Source organism: Pongo abelii, chromosome 7, assembly GCF_028885655.2.
Source record: "Pongo abelii isolate AG06213 chromosome 7, NHGRI_mPonAbe1-v2.0_pri, whole genome shotgun sequence".
Lineage (NCBI taxonomy): Eukaryota > Metazoa > Chordata > Mammalia > Primates > Hominidae > Pongo > Pongo abelii.
Window position 1 is genome coordinate 82,385,772 of NC_071992.2, and position 19,445 is coordinate 82,405,216.

General features: G+C 35.2%; 1 protein-coding gene across 5 annotated transcripts in view; it reads right to left on the reverse strand.

The window, feature by feature from the left end:
- The window catches only part of ARFGEF1 (ADP ribosylation factor guanine nucleotide exchange factor 1), a 144,138-nt gene that overhangs the window by 72,974 nt on the left and 51,719 nt on the right, over window positions 1-19,445 (reverse strand). For all 5 annotated transcript variants that reach the window (XM_024251573.3, XM_063726662.1, XM_024251572.3 and 2 more), the window contains 4 exons: window positions 17,518-17,628; window positions 6,781-6,956; window positions 5,483-5,616; window positions 1,213-1,447 (listed from right to left, as the gene is read on the reverse strand). In XM_024251573.3, coding sequence (XP_024107341.1) covers window positions 1,213-1,447; window positions 5,483-5,616; window positions 6,781-6,956; window positions 17,518-17,628 — 656 coding nt within the window. The remainder of the gene's footprint in view (window positions 1-1,212; window positions 1,448-5,482; window positions 5,617-6,780; window positions 6,957-17,517; window positions 17,629-19,445) is intronic.

The window sequence follows — 19,445 nt, forward strand, 5'->3', positions numbered from 1 at the left end:
GGATTAAATATAAAATTAACAAAAATTAAAATATAACCTGTATATCAAACATAATATGAAGGTAAAAACTGACAACATAAAAATCAGTATTTTTAAAACATACAGCATCACAACCAAAACAACATTTCAACAAATAACAAATTGAAAAAAGCATTCATTAAATTGGTAAAACATAAAGTACTATTTTTAAGTTTTATTTGAAGATGAAAACAAAAAATCAGAAACTGGTACACCTTAAAAAAAAAAAAACCACTTAAGGCTGGGCACAGTGGCTCACGCCTATGATCCCAGCACTTTGGGAGGCGGATGCGGACAGATCACCTGAGGTCGGGAGTTTGAGACCAACCTGACCAACATGGAGAAACCTCGTCTCTACTAAAAATACAAAATTAGCCAGGCGTGGTGGCACACGCCTATAATCCCAGCTACTCGGGAAGCTGAGGCAGGAGAATCACTTGAATCCGATAGGCGGAGGTTGTGGTGAGTCGGAATCGCACCATTACACTCCAGCCTGGGCAATAAGAGGGAAACTCCATCTCAAAAAAAAAAAAGAAAAAAAAAAAAAAGAAACTGGTACACTTGCACAACACATGCAGACACGATTGAAAAAATCCCTAATTTAGTTCTACTAAATCACTGACAATATTTTAGAACCACATGATTGCTATTCTATTTCTAAAGATCCTGGGAGAAAACTTTAGGAATATATACATTAAAAAAAAAAAGTACAAAGAAAATAATAATTTTTTTCAAATATCCAAAACAGAACCCCAAAATATAATGCCCCTCAATCACATCTTTTAAAATGCCTAATACTTACAAATGGTTTAAAATAATGGAAATGCAATATATATTTGGAACTTTCTTTTAAGATAAACAAATTATAATATACCACATAGACAATGGCAAAGCTATTATAAGGACCAAATTAATTCAAGAGAGCAAGAACCATTTATTCAACTAGTATAAGTTCCTTGAGGACAGTGGCGCCATCTTATTTCATTTTGCATTCTTAGTGCTTATCCAGTGCCTAGTACTTCATTGGCACATATTAGTTGAACAGATGAACGAAAAAAAATAAGTGCATGGCAATATACAAATATTATTTCACATTCTGGAGAACTTTGCAGTGTATTCAAATATAATTTAACATGAAACAAATGAAATATCCAATAGTAATATTATATTTCAATGGCTAAATGCAAAACATACCTCAATTTGCATCTTCAGATGTGTCTTGAAATTTGACAACAAAGTAAGAAATATAGAAAGAGAAAGCTCAAAAACCTCTGGAACAGATGAGACTCCATTTTTTGAGAGTGCGACACAAAGATACTGCTTAATAGCATTAATAAACATCTCATTTGTCCTGAAAATAGGTCCTGCATTCTGCAGAATGGATAGAAGTAACTGCAACGAAAGAATCTTGGATCGTAGTTCATGAGACCTAAAATGTAAAAAAGAAGGCACAGTATATGAACAAGGTTGGCATTATGGTAATAATAGTTGTTCCAAAAATATTTCCAGATACACATAATCATAATTTCATAAACTTTGTAAATGGAGAGGAAAAGAAAATTCTATAACATAAAAAAAGTACAGTACATGAACAACTTAGCCACTAACAACAGGTGCTTTCATTCACAAACTTTTTAAATTTATTTATTTATTTTGAGACAGAGTCTCACTCTGTCACCAAGGCTGGAGTGCAGCGATCTCAGCTCACTGAAACCTCCGCCTCCCGGGTTCAAGCGATTCTCCTGTCTCAGCCTCCCAAGTAGCTGGGACTACAGGTACCCGCCACCACGCCCAGCTAATTTTTTGTATTTTTAGTACAGACGGGGTTTCACTGTGTTAGTCAAGATGGTCTTGATCTCCTGACCTCATGATCCACCCACCTCGGCCTCCCAAAGTGCTGGGATTACAGGCGTAAGCCACCGCGCCTGGCCCACAAACTTTTTAAAAAGAAAAAAAAAATTCACAAATATTTAACATCAACCTATTGTTTCACTGGAAAAGAAAAAAATAATGTGAAGATATATGCTGTGTTCCTTTCTTTCACAACCATACTTCTTACAAATCATCATCAACTTCTCAGATTAAATGCCATATTTAGTATTAATACACAACAGTTCCAATGGACTTTTTTCTGGTTATGCTACTCAAAAATCCTAAACAATAATAAAAAAGTTTTGGTTGCATTAACAAGTGACAGCACTAATTCAAGCTTACTTTTTCAGTAACCATTTAAAGATTTTTTTTCTTTTGAAATAAATCTACAGGTATTCAGAACAATTAAAAACTTTAAGGCCAGGCGTGGTGGCTCATGCCTGTAATCCCAGCACTTTGAGAGGGAGGTGGATCACTTGAGGTCAGGAATTTGAGACCAGCCTGGCCAACATGGTGAAACCCCGTCTCTACTAAAAATACAAAATTACTCGAGTGTGGTGGTGGGCACCTGTAATCCCAGCTACTTGGGAGGCTGAGGCAGGAGAATCACTTGAACCTGGGAGGTGGAGGTTGCAGTGAGCTGAGATCGCACCACTGCACTCCAGCCTGGGTGACAGAGTGAGACTCCGTGTCCAAAAAATAATGATAATAAAATAAAATAAAAATACAAACTTAAATAGCTTAGCAACTTATTCTAAATAATTTTGTAATGAAAAGCTGAATAAGTAGTTTTTGGCTTAAAATTTTTAAATTTTTTCCCAATCAATATACTATGGCATGTTTCTGATCACTATCTAGTGTTTTAATTATTTGATTTTGCAAACACAATTTTCCTCCCATTGAAACTGATCTCTTAAGCCTAACAGACCAAGGACATTGATCCCAGGCAACAAAATTTCAAATGCAGAACACACCAAAATGCTCTAGCAGTTGGTTCTTTTTTTTTTTTTTTTTGGGGGGGGGGGGGCGGGGAGAAGTAGCCCAAATGCTGCTTTCAGTCACATTTACACTGTATAGTAAACTTAATTGCCCTTGATTTCCACCTGAAAAATTTTATGGTTATGAGTGTCAAGTAATTCAAGAAGCTATGTAAATCCAATAAGGAATTGTTAATTTCATGTAAATGGGTATCACAAAAAAATACTACTTTCTCTGAAATAAAACTGGAGCCGATATATTATGGCTCATTATTACACAGTCATGTTTCTAAGATGGCCATTGTGCTGAGTCTTCCTTTGAATCTAAGAATATGTGCAGCAAATACATAATTACCAAAAAAATGCTTAGATAAATCAAGTTAGAGACAGCGAGAACTAAGACTTCAAATAGCTACAGGGAACTACAAATTAACTCACCACCTCCCCTCCTGTTCTAGTCTTCCAAGGCTTACACACTACTTCCTATTCTAGCTCACATTTATCACCTATTATGCTCAATTCCTATTATAATTAAATCCTGCAGCTTACCATTCTATAACAATGAGTGTTTGTTCTAAGTATGTTTTATATTTGTATTCCCAACATTTAACAAAATATCTTGTATACTGTACATGCTAAAAAAAAATTAATGGACTTATTCTTGTATTCATCCATTTATTAAATACCTACTGTGTACAAGGCAATAATGAATGAAGAAATGATTAGACAACTGCCTTATGACACAATAAGTTATACTTTTGATAGGCAAAAGAGGCTGGAAATTTCAGGTCTGCAGTTTTTCATGGGGTAGTTTCAAATTATGATTCTGGATTAAAGAACATTTCCTGGATTATCATTTTAGCAAGACCAGAAAATATAAGGGGAAGCAAAGACAAAAAAAAAGAAAATTATGTAACTACAAAAGCTTGACTTTTGGCAAAAAAAAAAAAAAAAAAAATCATTAAAGACAGAAAACTACATATTCTTTTGGAAAAAGAATAGCTTCTAAGGGTGTACTCGGTATTCAATTCCATTGTTTAATGATGCTGATAGTCAAGTCAAGAAGGTCTTCAAACAAAATTTCCTAATATTTGGTTTAAACCCACTAAGTATAAGGCTTGTTAATTTACATTATTCCTCATAAGAATCCTTTGTAACATTAAAGATAGCATCTTTTCAAAACCAGATCACTCTTTTTTCAGTAATAAATGAACATACTCTTCCCTACTAAGCACTCCTCAAAATTCATATTATTTTCCTTTGTGTCCTTTTCATTCTCAGCATTTTAAAGAATTTCTTCTTTTCTGTTTCTAGCATTCTTTCGAATCACAATTTTTACATTTGATTTAGAAAAAAGCATCTGAGGCTTTAATGGTCAATAACATTTTTAAAGCATGGCAAAAATGGCCTTCAGCAATAATACCAAATTCTTATCTCTTTCTCAAAGTAGGTCTTCATTGATTCAGAATGAGATGTTAAAACTGGTGATTTTTGAATGAGACTTTTTAAAATTCAAAACTGTCGATTTTTTAATGAGATTTTCGAATGTTGATTTCTGACTTAGGGTTTGGGTCTAAAAATATTTTATGATTTTAGGCTTCTGGGTCTAAAGGATGTTTCTCCCTGAACTGGTACAATCTGACGAAATTAAACAAATATAACAAATGTAGTTTCCACATATGTACGAAGTTTTCACAGCAACTGTCTCTGGTCTGCTCAGTTGGCACTCAGAAACTGAAACACTCCATAGAATTTTTTTAAATTGAAGTACTGTTTCCTTACATCTCTATTTCAATATCCCTTTCTTAAAGTTATGGTCTGCTCCAAGGTTTCTTTCTGCAGAAAGTTCTAAAATTGTCATACTGCAATACATCATGCTGCAATATTAGAGAGGCGGGCAACTCATATAACTTCCAAACTCAATCTCAAGAGTAATTAGTTACATTTGAATCATGAGAGATACTTGACCACTTATGACTTACAAAAATGGCACTTTCCTAGGGTTTAATCTATTTCATGAAAATTAGACAAGTGGCTCCTAACTCAAAGTTCTTCCTGATCCCAATAGACAAAGATATCATCCTAGGGCATTTTGTCAGACCTTAGTGAATATGCATTATCTTTCATGACAACTTTTAAGATTTCTTTCTTTTAGGTTTTAGTACCTTTTGACTGGCAGTTTTTAGAAACCTAGGGCTGGGATACAGGGTTACATCAGCTCCAAAGTTACTTATATGGAAATAAGAATTCATTAATTCATTCATTTGATAATACTTATTGAGCCCCTCCTATGCACCAGGCACTATTCTAGAATGCTGTCATACCCTTTAGGAAATAGTGTAAGTTATCTATTCCAGCAATGCTGAAACTTTCTGTTTTTAGAAAATAGTATAAGTCACAAACCCTTTAGGAAATAGTGTAAGTTATCTACTCCAGCAGTTTTGAATTGTTTTTCAATACTTTTTTCTGAAACGTAAAATACCTCCCCCCTCCACCCAATTTTTTTTTATGGTTCTATAGGACAAACAGAACAAAAGAAAATCCAAACATTACCTTAACAGTAAGTTTCAAGCCTAAAAACCTCTATTTGTCAGGCAAAACAGTTAATAACTTACTTTGGATCTGGTGGTCCATCTGACAGCGGTTTCATTGACAGTTTACACAATGACCTGAATACTAGAAAGGCATCCTTTTGTAAAATGTGGGAAAACTTAGCACCAGGTGAAGGTCCTGAAGAATTTCCAGATTCCTAAACAAGTTAACATACCACGAAAATTTTAGAGATATTTGCCAGTGTAAAATCACTTCAGCCTTCTACTGTATTTCATTCAATTCACTAACAGGTGGAGATTCCCCTACTATTGGAAGGGGAACCAGATGAGGGAATCTGCCACATTTTTTTCTTTTATACTCCACGGACCACACCCAACAATAAATACCTTTAAAAATGCACTTTAAAAATATTCCTTATTAATAAACCAAATAAACTCTTAAAATTTACCCAGCTCATACTATTACTGACAAAAAACTGATAAATCATGCCTGACAAGATCCTATCCAAAGACCTAAATTATACTCCCTACTACCTGTCACTGACTGTTTTATGCTTTTATCCTATTTTATTTTTTGTCTCACTCTGGGCAAACATAAACTGAAGGTCAACCAAGCCAAGAAAATGTACTCCTAATATAGGACACTTAGTGGAGGACTCCTTTAACTAAAAAGGCAGATTTTTTACACACAAAACATAAGGTAGGAAGGAGAAAAAGAACCTGTCATTACCATGGTACTGATTTCTTTGCAGCCCTGAACAAAGGTTAAGGTGAAGCTCCCTAAATTTCTAAAAGTTTTCTCACCCTACAACACACGTTGAGTTACCTGAAATGCTTGGGACCAGAAGTGTTTTGGATTTCAGATTTTTTTGGATTTTGGACTGTCTGCATTATACCGAATGAGCATCCTAATCCCAAAATCCAAAATGTGGAATTCTCCAATGAGCATTTCCTTTGTGTATGACCTTTGAGCGTCATCTTGGCACTCAAAAAGTTTTGGATTTGGAGCATTTTGAATTTCAGATTAGAAATATTCAGCCCATACCAGAATTATCTTGTGAATATGTAATAAGAATGTTGTTATTAAATGTTAATTCAATTGGTAGATGGGTGTGGACAAGACGTAAACATAGATGAGACATACCTTAAAGTTGGAAATGTAACTGTCAAAATACGAAGGGGAAAAAATCGCTGTAATTTATACAAATGAAGGAAAAAAAAACCCAAGCTTCTTATTTCCCCAAACTAAATAAAAATCAGGCAGCATCATCACCTGAAAATACTCCATGACAAGGTGGTGGTAGTCTATAAATTTGTAAGATTAACAGGATTTCTCCCCCTCCCCACCCCTCCATTTATACCTGAGTATCATTGGAAGAGACTGACAATCTATCATCAGGTAAGGATGGTGTATATGCAACAGAAATTGGTGTTCCTGGAATTCCATTTGCTTGAGTATTTTCACTGTCACTACCATCCTCTATAGTTCCAATGTTGCCATCTGCACTTGCATTTATAGTAGTCCCTTCTCCCATATCTAAAATGATAAGAATAAAAACCATGCAAATATATCTGACTTAACCGAAGTATATTTAAAAAGCATAGAGTATTTAAAATGAAACAGTGGCAGGAAAGCAATGTAAAGTAAAATATGTATTGGCACCATTTAAAGGTTAGCATACTTACTACTAAATAAGTATGCATCTGGCATACTTCCAAATACAATCCTTACGTTGCTCTGGCAATGAAACACACTTAGCTGATGAAAGGCTAACCAGGATGTGCCAAAACAGAAGCTTACTTTTAGTCTATATTAGCATTTACTGAACTGGGTTTTGATGAATGCTAATGACTTGAGATGTGAAGACAAATTCCTCGAAAAAATATCTCATTGTCAAATTAGTTCAGGAAATGCTGGGAAATAGGTTTCTTTATTGCAGACTTTAAGTTGCTAATACGTACAAAACTCTCCAAGGATATACAGTATGTTGTATTCCCAAAATTTATTTTACCATGAGCCCCCTTCCCGTTTTTAGAATTCCTATGAATATCTCTAACAATTTATGTTCTTTGGAACACAGCCAGGGAAATAATGACCTACACCACTGAAAATTTTTCACTAGGTCACTTTGAGTAATCATACTTGTAATTAATATAAACAGAAACAAATGACTTCTGGTAGAACAAACAGAGATAATGAAAATAATACCAAGTTCCAGAACTACTCTAGGTATAATGAAACTCTTTCATGCTACCAATTGAAAGAAAACTATAAGATAGTGCGAGAGACACATGCTGTACTATAAGGAACATAGATTCTGAAACATTAAAGACCTGTGTTTCAATCATGTCTTCACCAGTTAATGGGGTAAATTATTTCATCTTTCTTTGCCTGGGTTTCTTCATAAGTAACAGAAATAATGAGGTCTATGAGGAACCACCAAAACACACATACAAGACATAAAGAATAAAACTGGTACTCAGTAAGTGGTAGTTATTACTAATTTTGTTACTAATTGATAACATGTCTCCAACTTTTGAGTGACTTGAGTAATATGAAAGGAGTAGCAGCTTCTGGTTCCCCTACCCAGAAGTTGCTTTCTCCTCTCCAAATCAGAACACCCTGGAATAGATTAAACTGGATAGGCTGGGTGCGGTGGCTCACACCTGTAATCCCAGCACTTTGGGAGGCCGAGGCGGGTGGATCACGAGGTCAGGAGTTCCAGACTAGCCTGGCCAACATGGTGAAACCTTGTCTCTACTAAAAATACAAAAATAAGCTGGGCACGGTGGCGGGCGCCTATAATCCCAGCTACTCGGGAGGCTGAGGCAGGAGAATCACTTGAACCTGGGAGGTTAAAAAAACTGGATAATTCCGAAGCAAGTTTTACATTAATAAGTATAACATGAAAAATATGTTCAGTAATAAAATACACTATGAAAACTGTTACACAAAACAGATGCTTTCTTAAGAGGACTTTTGGAGCTTTAATATGCTAATATTTGATGTGCTAAATACCACTATAGCTTTTATATATTACATATATAAAGAATGCATAGGCCAGGCACGGTGGCTCATGCCTATAATCCCAGCACTCTGGCAGGCCAAGGTGGGAGGATCACTTGAGGTCAGGAGCTCAAGACCAGCCTGGGCAATATAGTGAGACACCATCGCTACAAAAAAATTTTTTTAAAAAAAGAATTTACATATGTAAAGACTGTGGAAAGACTCAGAAAAAAACTAACAACGATTATTAGAAACTGAGTTCCTATCTCATTCCCCAGAGTACTTATTCCAAAACTTTTTCTCTCTGCACCCAATTACATCTCTTCCTATGATTCTCTCCCCACCTCCCCTTAACAAATGACTTCCACCTACTACTTAGCTAAAAATCAGGTAATTTAACATAGACTCCCTCACTGTCTCTTGCAGCACCACAAAAATACATCTCTTCCTGCCTTCAACAGTATCTTCCTCCACTAAGTATTTTTAACATTGCTTTTTCAATTTTGTGCACACAACTGGATCTTCCCCATTATCCAATAAACATTCAAATATTTTCACACATACACACAAAATCTTCCTTCACCTCTTGCTACACCGCAGCTCTTGTCCATTTTCTTCCCTCTCTTTAATTAAATTTCTCAAATGAATACTCAATATTCTTTGATATTACTTTCCTCCTTTCCATCTCAAGAAATTTCTCAAAGAAACTGAAAACATTTCCTGATTTTCTTTTTAGACTTTGAAGCCACACCCCTGTGGCTTGAAATCTTCACTTTATCACTTCTTCGAAAGGAATAATCACTCATTATTTCAGTTTTCTCATTTGTAAAGAGGGGATAGTAATAGTACCTAAACACCCCAGTGTTTGAGGGAAGAGTAAATGAATAAATACAAGCACATAAAATCATTTGGGATATACAGGAAGCACTTAATACAGTTAGTATTATTACTGTCTCATGTTTTTTCCTCTAATTATCCTTTAAACATAGATGCAAACTTCTACTTTCAAGGTGGTGAATTGAGCCTACCAATTTACCTTCTCCTTTGACAAATCCCACTGAAATTACAAAAAAAATATATAAACAAGAGATGTACTTTTAATAACGCTGATAAACTAAGGAGCATATCACTGGATCATAAACTTTGAGGAATTCCTAGAAAGTAGGTTGAGATCAAAGGAAAAGCCATTTAATTTATTGCTTATGACTGAACACATGCAAAGAATAGGCCAACCTGAGAGATATGATTGTTTTACCACTTGGGTTCTAAAAGACTTCAAAGCCTAGAATGGCAAGGTGCTATGAGGTAAGAGGGAAGATGCAAATCAAAGAGCTTGGGGAACCATGCCAATGTCTATCAATAGAGCTGACCACAGCCATGATCATCTAGACTGTATTTGATCACTGCCTGCTAATTAAAGTAGGTTATTTGTTTAGTAGGTCTCCTAACAGAACAAGTAGGCCAGGAAAGGAGAGAGCAGTATCTCAGCTAACTGGGAATGCTGCAATAAACACAGAAGGAAAACCAACTAAGGTTCTAGGCTCCTACTCTGTTTCTACTTAATTATTTCCAATTAAAGCCATTACTGAATGATGCCAGCTTAAGATTCCCTGGCAAGGGTTGGGAGAGTGAGAACAAATCAACAAGTGTGAAGATCTCCCTCAGTGTAGAATATATAAAAAGTGTACAGCATTCATCCCAAGCTTCACTTGACTTTGGCTTCTGTTGACAACATGGTGAATAATATGGGCCTACACAGCCCAAGGGCCGCTAGAGCCATACCCTGCTCAAAGGAGGTACCTGCTTCTTTGCTCTCAGCTTAGAAATGAGGTCTGCCTCTGGACCACAGTCACCTCATGAATTTGGGAAAGGAAGGCCTCACAAGAAATAGAAAAAACACATACACAATTACTGAGAGTAGATTGATCAAATCTAGTCTCTCTTTCTACAAATAGGCAAAAACATAAAGTTTACAGCTCAAAAGTGAAGACAAAAGACAGCAATCTGAGCAAATGGGGAATTAGATTTCACAGCTGTGATAGTTCCAGTTAGTATAGTCAGTGATAAGTGAAGGAATGTTGCAATAATACACAAGAGCAAAGTGCTATAAAAAAAAAAAAAAGCTCAGAGAAAAATGGGGTTCTTGGGGACAAAAACATTACTGAAACAAAAACTACATTGGAAAAAGCAGTAGAATGGATATTACTAAAAAATATTTGCAAAATGGAAAAACCCTTGTAACATTCTCATTGAATGTAAAACCCTAAGACAAAATGATGGAAATTAGAGAAGATTGCAATAGCAATCGAGGACATGATCTAGAATATTCAACATCTGTATAGTGTCAGATGTGGAAAAGAACAGAAAGGATGAAGAAGAATTAACAATAACAACAAAAAAAAATTTCTAAAATGATGAAAAGTCATAAAAAAATCAACTGCTACTCCTGATTTAAAAAACAAAAGTAAAATTCATACCCATGCACACATAGTCATGTATATACAAAAGATAAAAGTATCTTTTAATCAAACAAGAAAACTTACTTAATTTGATAAAGAGTATCCTCCAAAAACAAAAGCAATCATCAAATTAAATGGTGAAGTATAGCAATAATGTTAAAAAAAAATAAAAGAATATCCTTGCCATCATTAACACTATTCAACATTTTCTGGAGGTTCTAGCCAATGTGATGTAACAAAAAGAAACAAACAAAAATAAGGTATAAATGCTGTAAAGGAAGAGACAAAGATAAAAATATCATTATTCACTTAGAAAAAATAGCCAAATGAAAAACTTTTAGAAATAATATGAGTTCAGAAGGTGACCAAATAGGAGATAAATATGGAGAAACAGGAATTTTTCTATATTCCAATTAAATTAGGGAATAGAGAAGAAAGGACTCAACCAAAATATTATCAAAACTAAACCAAAAATATAGAAATAATTTAACAAAAAATGTGCGTGAGCCAAATGAAGAAAACAATAAAACTTTCCTGAATGACGTAAAAGACTTGACTAAATGAACTTTTTATGTTTCCGGAGGAGAAGACTCGATACTGTTGCAAAGAAGATATTATCTTCCCAAGTTAACTTATAAGCACGTTACAATTTCAATTACTAAGTAAGCTTTAATTTTTGAACTTAATAAAGTGGTTCTAAGGTTCACCTAACAAAATACATTTAATAGATATTTTAAAAATTGATACTATAGAATACAAAAATTAAAAACTAAAGAAAAAATTGAAGAGGGAGGCCTTGCACTATGAAAATCAAAATGTACTATAAAGCCAAAATATTTTACATAATTCAACACTGGTTAGGAATAGACAAATAGCTCATTACAACTGTACAGAAAACTCAAAAAACAGAACCATTTAGGATAAAATTTTCATTTCAAATTAATTGAGAAATGATTACTTCCATAGGTTATAATTAGCTATGCAATTTCATACCATACAGAAAAATAAATCTGAGATGAATTAAAGAGCTAAAGTCAAAAAATAAAAACAAAGTATTAGAAAAAGGTATCATATTGTATTTTATAATCTTAGGGTGGTAAAATCCATTTTAAGCAAGACAAAAACAGAAACCACAAATAAAAAGATAATCTTTAAAAATTTTTTTTTGGTCAAGTATGTGCTCGGAAATAAAAATATAGGCCAGGCGCGGTGGCTCACGCCTGTAATCCCAGCACTTTGGAAGGCCAAGGCAGGTGGATCACAAAGTCAAGAGTTCAAGACCGGCCTGGCCAACATGGTAAAACCCCATCTCTACTAAAAAAATACAAAAATTAGCCGGGCATGGTGGTGTGCACCTGTAATCCCAGCTACTCGGGAGGCTGAGGAAGAACAACTGCTTGAACCCGATAGGCAGAGGCTGCAGTGAGCCGAGATCTTGCCACTGCACTCCAGCCTGGACGATAGAGCAAGACTCCATCTCAAAAAAAAAAAAAAAAAAAAAAAAGGAAGAAAGAAAAAAAAAGAAAATAATATAAGCAAAGGTTCAAACAAAACAAAGACTGAGTAGAAAAAATATTTACAATACACTGAACAAGGAATAATTTCTTAGTATGAAGAACTCCTGAAAATAAGAACAGAAGAAAGAAAAGGAAAAAATAGGCAAAAGACAAGAATAGTAATTCAAAAAAACATAAGTAGTCCAATGATATTCAGTTGGAATATACAAAATTGCCAATGTTTGACCTATAAAAATAATTGCCTATGTTCTGACCCTGGAAACAGCCAAATGCAAATTAAAACAATACAATAAATACCATCATTACAGTGACATTATAGCACTGTATACAAATTTTTTAATATTGATACACCTTGATCAAGCTATTCCTTCTTTATAATTTATCCAAAAGATAAGTGCAAAAAGATGTCTATAGTAAGAATGTGTATCACAGCAATGTTTATAAAAAGCAAAAACCTGGAAATAATCTAAATGCTAGTATTAACAGGAGATTATTTAAATAAATTATGGCCCAGTGATATAATGAAATTCAAATGGATGTGAATGGATATAGTTTAATATGTGAAAAAGGCAGATTATCAAACTATAAGTACAGTATATTCCCATTTATCTTAAACATATGTAATATATATGCAGGCATGTGTGAAAAAAATTATTTAAAAAATTATGTACAGCAAAACACACCATAATAAGATCAAAAGACTTGGGCAAATAATAAACTGAGAGAAAGTATCTGTAAAATATATCACAGAATCCTAATACATAAAGGATTCTTAAGGGGAAAAGGATAAAAATCTGATGGAAAAATGAACAGAAGACATGAATAAATGACTCACTAAAAGTTATACTAATGATCCTACAGATATGAAAAGATGTTTAATTTCACTCATAGTCAGAGAAATGCACATTAAAACCAAACTGAGATACACTTCTCACCTATCAGGTTCGTAAAAACTCAAAATCTTTTAGTACTACCAGCTGTGGAGAGAAAGGCACTCTCATACATTAATGGTAAGAGTGCAAAATGGAATAACACCTATAAAGAGGAATTTATTAGCAATAGCTAACAGATATTCATATTCATTTACCACTTGACCCAATAATCTCATTTCTAGGAATTTGCCCTGAAAATAAACTTCCATAAATATGAAACAATACAGATGTACAAAGTTATTCACTGCAACATTACTTGTAACAGCAAAACACTGGAAACAATGTAAGTACAACAGGGGGCTGGCTGAATAAACTATGATATATCTGCATAGGGTAGTATTATGCAGAAAGCCATGAGAGAAAAGAAGAAAATCTCTATCAACTGAAATAGAATGATTTCTAATATATGTTAAGTGAAAAAATGCAACACACACATACATGCAGTACTCTAACAAAAAATGTGAGAAAGGGAAATGAAAAATACACCTTTGCTTACATCTCTTATGTACAAGCAGACATGTACGCACAACCCCCTAACCTCCAGAGATGAACTAAAAGCTAGTGAAAGTGATTACCTATAGAAGGAGGATCAGAGAAGGAAGGAGCTGATAGAGGAGTTCTCCAAGTAAGCATTTTATGTAATTTTGACTTTGAATCATGTAAGTATTTTTCATATTAAAAAACATTAACCAATAAAATAATACAAGTAACTTTTTCAAAACAGTACTCTCACTCATCTTTAGTAGGATATATTTAAGGATACATATAATTACAGAGAAATCTTGAACTTTATAGGTTTGCTGTTGGTAATGGCATCTTGCTGGGAATCTGGGTTTTCACTGTAGGAAACGGAAGATACAAATAGAAAGTACAGAAAGATGAGGAGCAACCTTGTGGTATTGGATGTGAAGTAGAACTACAAATACAAACTTAAGACTAATTGTATGTTTCCCTCTCTATCCACTGGAAAGGCCTACAAGTAAGGACATCTCAGCAGCCAGCAACAAGAGCATCTGGTAACCAATTCTTGGTTTCTAAGAACAACTGCCCACTAAAAAGGACAAAGACTCTTTGGAGAACTAGCTAATTCCAGGGCTGAGGAAAAGTGAAGTTGAAGGTGAACCTGGAACATCTTTCTGTTCCAAACATAAAGGAAAAGCTCAAAGACTAATAGAATCACATCAAAAGAACGTGGGTGTTAGCTTGAAGGGATTCCTACTGGCAGACAAAAAAAAATAATAATAATAATGATGATACAGGATTATAACACATCAAATAATAAAAGAATTCATTAAGCCCATGTATTATTTTTTAAAGGGGGAGTGGGGCAGGGTGGGAGAGCTCTTCTCTATAGAAAAATGTCAACGAATGTTAAGAATTAGAAAATTGCTATATTGCAACCCAATATCTGAGTAAGGCAAGGATCATCCACGGGTGCTAAAACCATTGAGTGGGCCAGGTGTGTGGTTCACATCTGTAATCCCAGCACTTAGGGAGGCTGAGGTGGGAGGATCACTTGAGGCCAGGAGTTCAAGCCCAGCCTGGACAACACAAGCAACACCCCATCTCTACAAAAAAACACAAAAACTAGCCAGGCATGGTGATGTGTAACTGTAGACTCAGCTACTCAGGAGACTGAGGCAGGAGGACTGCTTGAGCCCAAGAGGTTGAGGGTGCAGGAAGCCAAGACTGTACCACTACACCCCAGCCTGGGTGACAGAGCAAGACCTCATCTTGGGGGGAAAACAAAAAAAAAACACTGGGTGAATAAATTTTCATATGGTCTCCAAGTATCAAAGTATCACCTCAGATTAGCTATTAATCACAAAGTGAAAAATGTTCTTTTACAGAGAGCTGATAATCACCATCTTAACCAAATGATCCAACCCAACCACCAACACGGGGGGTAACCTGTCATTATGTACCAATTTATATGATGTAATATTAAGTACTAATAATATCACTATGCAGTATTTTTGCCAAATATGTTTAATCTAAACTAATCATGTAGATGACAACCTCAATCTACTCATATAGGATGGTAAAGAAACCATCCAATAAATCCAAAATTTGAAATATTCTACAAGGCAAAAGATTCTTCAAAAAAGCAAATGTCATGAAAGTTAGGGGGAAAAATCAAGAGGACTTGTTCTAAACCAAAGAGACAGATAAGCAAATAAGAGTGTACCCAGGTTGAGTTCTGGATTTAGAAAAGAAAAAAAAGGATGTAAGACACATTTTGGGAAAACTGCAAACACTGAAAAATATATGTATATTAGATAGTCTTGAAATCGTGTTAATTTCCCTAGGTATGAAAATGGAATTGTGCTTATGTATGAGAATGCTCTTATTTGGAGAAGATATATGCTGTGAGGTATTTACGGGTGAAATGTCATGATGTATACAATCGATTTTCAAATGGTTCGGCAAAGACATATACATTATGTATATGGTATTTAAAGATACATAAAGTAAACATAGCAAAATCGTTAACCATTAGTGAATCCAGATAAAGGACACACAGGTGTTCACTGTACCTTTTTTTGAACTTTTCTCTAGGTTTTCTACTAGGTTCCTAAGTAAAAAGTTGCAGAAAAATGAAAACTTTCACTTCAGACTCTGTATTCTGTTAGGTGCTGGTCAATTTTTTTAAATAAAGGGTCAGATGATAAACATTTTAGGCTTTAGAGGTCGTACAATCTCTATTGGAACTATTCAACTTTACCTATGTAGTACAACAGAAGACCTCTGTAGGCAGTATAAAAACAAATAAGCATGGCTGTGTCACAGTATTATTTTACATACAAAAATAGATAGCGGGTTCAATCTGGCCCACAGGCCATAATGTGCCAACTCCTTAACTCCTTTACTATTATATGTTTAAAGAATGCACAGGCATGTACTGCTATTTTTTCTTCTCTATTTTTTATTTTTTTAATATATATTTTAAATTCATACTCTTCAAATCATGGTCTCTTCTTCAGTCTCTACCATTTCCCACTTGGTAATCTCATGGCTTCACTATTAATTTTAACAGAATGACTCCCATCTATAGCACCTGCCTTGGCAACTCTTGAGCCAGAGTTTTATTTTCCATTATGTATTTCATAATCATTTCCACACGGATGGCCAACCTGAAGGTCAAATTCAGTATACCAAAAGTAAATAAGTGCCTTTTTTCCCAAGTGACTTATCTTCCAAGATGATTCAACTCTACCAATAGTACCACCATCCACCTATCCATTTAGACTGAAAAACTGAAACACTACCTGTGCAGAAAAGAGGTAACATAGCAGGCCAGAGACTGCCTATCCTTAGAAAGGCCTACTTGCAAGACTGGCCCTTTGCCTGGCACCTGGGAACTTATATTTTGGGAAGGACCCCACTATTCCCAGAACTGATAAAAGTGACTCACTGTGTCTAAACTGTACAAAGAGTGTAATTTATGCTGAACACCAACCTTCCTTCTGGTAGCCTGGAATTTTCGTACATGCTAGGTGCCTACATAACAGCCCCCAATGAAAACCTTGGGCCCTGAGTCTCTAATAAGCTTCCCTGGTAGACAACACTTCACAAGTTGAATTAAGACAATCTGTATGACTTCACTGAGAGAAGACATTTGGAGCATGTACCTGATTTTCTCCAAGCTTCACCCCATATACCTCTTCCTATTGATGATTCTGCTTTGTACTTTTTCACTTATAAATCATCAACTATACGCTGGGTACTGTGACGGCTTCCAGTGAAATCACCAAACCCTGGGGTAATCTTGAGGGCCTCCGACACACTTTATTTTCTTTTCTTTACCTACTTAATCAGTTACAAAGTCTTCTTGATTCAATATACACTATATCACTTATCCATATTTTTGTCTCCATTTCCACGGTTTCTGTCCTATCCAGGCTTTGATTACTGTGCTGGTATCCTACTGGGAATTCCTATTTCCAGACTTCGCTTCTTAAAGCATAGTTCTGGTCATTTCATTTCTCAGTGCTAAAATCTTCCATATTAACCCATTTGTTCTAGAATCAAGGCCAAAATCCTAAATGTGGAATTTATAACTTTCCATTGGTTGGCTCCAAACGTTTTAATTTTGCCCTTTCTATTCCAGACATTACAAAGTCTCCACAGTCAGATGAAATCCCATAGACAGAGTAAAATAATTTTGAATGAAGTATACTACCTCCAACAACAATGTTCACCATTTCTTCTACAATGTTCTGTACAATGTCTTGTGGCTTTTCCTCACAATCATGGTTTTCTCCATCATATAACACGTCATTTTTAGATAATGCTTTAAAAGAAGAAAAATTCAACAGAACATTATTTTAACTTTTTGGAAGCTTTTTACTAAACATTTATGATGAAAAACTCCTAAACCATGAGGAATAAAATAAAAAAATTAAATAGATAACATGAAATTAGAAGCAATTATATGCTAAACCTTCAAAATGTATACCAAAACTTAAATATTTTCCAAATGCAAGTCAATTTCAATGATTCATTTGACAAGCTATTACATTATTACACTTAACTGAATTTTCTAGATTAGTCCTTTAAGAACCAAAACTTCCAAAAGTATTTTAAATGAAACATTTCTAACATGTCCTACAGATGCTTACTTATACCTAGTACACACATTACACTACCCCTTATCAAATATACTGAATGTAATTAGGCTGGGTGCAGTGGCTCATGCCTGTAATTCCAGCAATTTGGAAGGCCAAGGTGGGTGGATCACCTAAGGTGGGGAGTTGGAGACCCGTCTGGCCAACATGGTGAAACCCCATCTCTACTAAAAATACAAAAATTAGCCAGGCGTGGTGGCACACGCCTGTAATCCCAGCTACTCGGGAGGCTGAGGCAGGAGAACCCCTTGAACTCGGGAGGTAGAGGTTGCAATGAGCTGAGACTGCAACACTGCACTCCAGCCTGGGCGACAGAGCAAGACGACATCTCAAAAAAAAAAAAAAAAAGTAATTAAAGCTTGTTTCGATTACTTAGGCTCATCAATAGTAAGATCAACATTGAACTCTATGGTGAGGTCCCTGAAGAAGCATCTGGGCCTTCCCCAGTACTTTCTGGCCCTTCCTATTTTTTCACCAACAGAATCTACATATCTAATGTAAAACTAAATTTAAGAAGCTAAAAAAGAATTCATTGTCCAATTAAACGTTAAAAAACAAAACAAAACAAAAAAAACACACCAACAACAGATAACTGCCAATTGAACTTCTGAATAGCATAAGAGAAACTGATGAAATGTGATGTTCCGGATAGCTTGCATAGTCTATTGCAGAGAAAAACAGGAATTCCACTGGGCTTTTTAAAATGTTGAAAATATGTCAAAGCAGCTCAACTATCACTTTAGAATGCCTTGGGATTCAAAACGCCGTCTTGAGCTACCGTTCTACACCAAAGGGCATCAGACCGCATATTAGCTGGTGGTGCTACAGTTTCAACTCCTTGAACCTTCCCACTACTATAAAGGACCACTACAGCTGAGCACAGGGGGGTCACACCTATAATCCCAGCACTTTGGGAAGCTGGGTGGGAGGATCACTTGAGCCCAGGAGTTCAAGACCAGCCTGGGCAACAAAGTGAGACCCAGTTGCTACAAAAAATTTAAATATTAGCTGGGTATGGTGACACCTGCCTATAGTCTTAGCTACTTGGGAGGCTGAGATGGAAGGATCGCTTGTGCCTGGGAGGCAGGCAATGACCCATGATTGTGTAATTGCACTCTAGTCAGGGTGACAGAGCAAGACCCTGTATCCAAAAAAAAAAGAAAAAGGAAAAAAGGATAAAAAAAGGACCACTACTTATAATAGTGGCTTCTAGGTGCCTGTCCTCCCTATAATTTCACTCTTACTAATTTACTGTCTGTAGTATCCCCAAAATACTGAATGCCACAAGAGAAAACCAGATAAATATGCATGTAAATGAGCAACCTTATTTTATAAAATATCCAAATAAAAATAGCATTGAGTCTTCTGTGACTAAAACCATAAATGTCTTGAAAGATAATTTTTCCGCCATTCTTAAGTGTTTTACTTCCATGCTCTAGTTGGCTAAAATTACCTCAAGTCTGAAAACTAGAGTTTCAAAGTA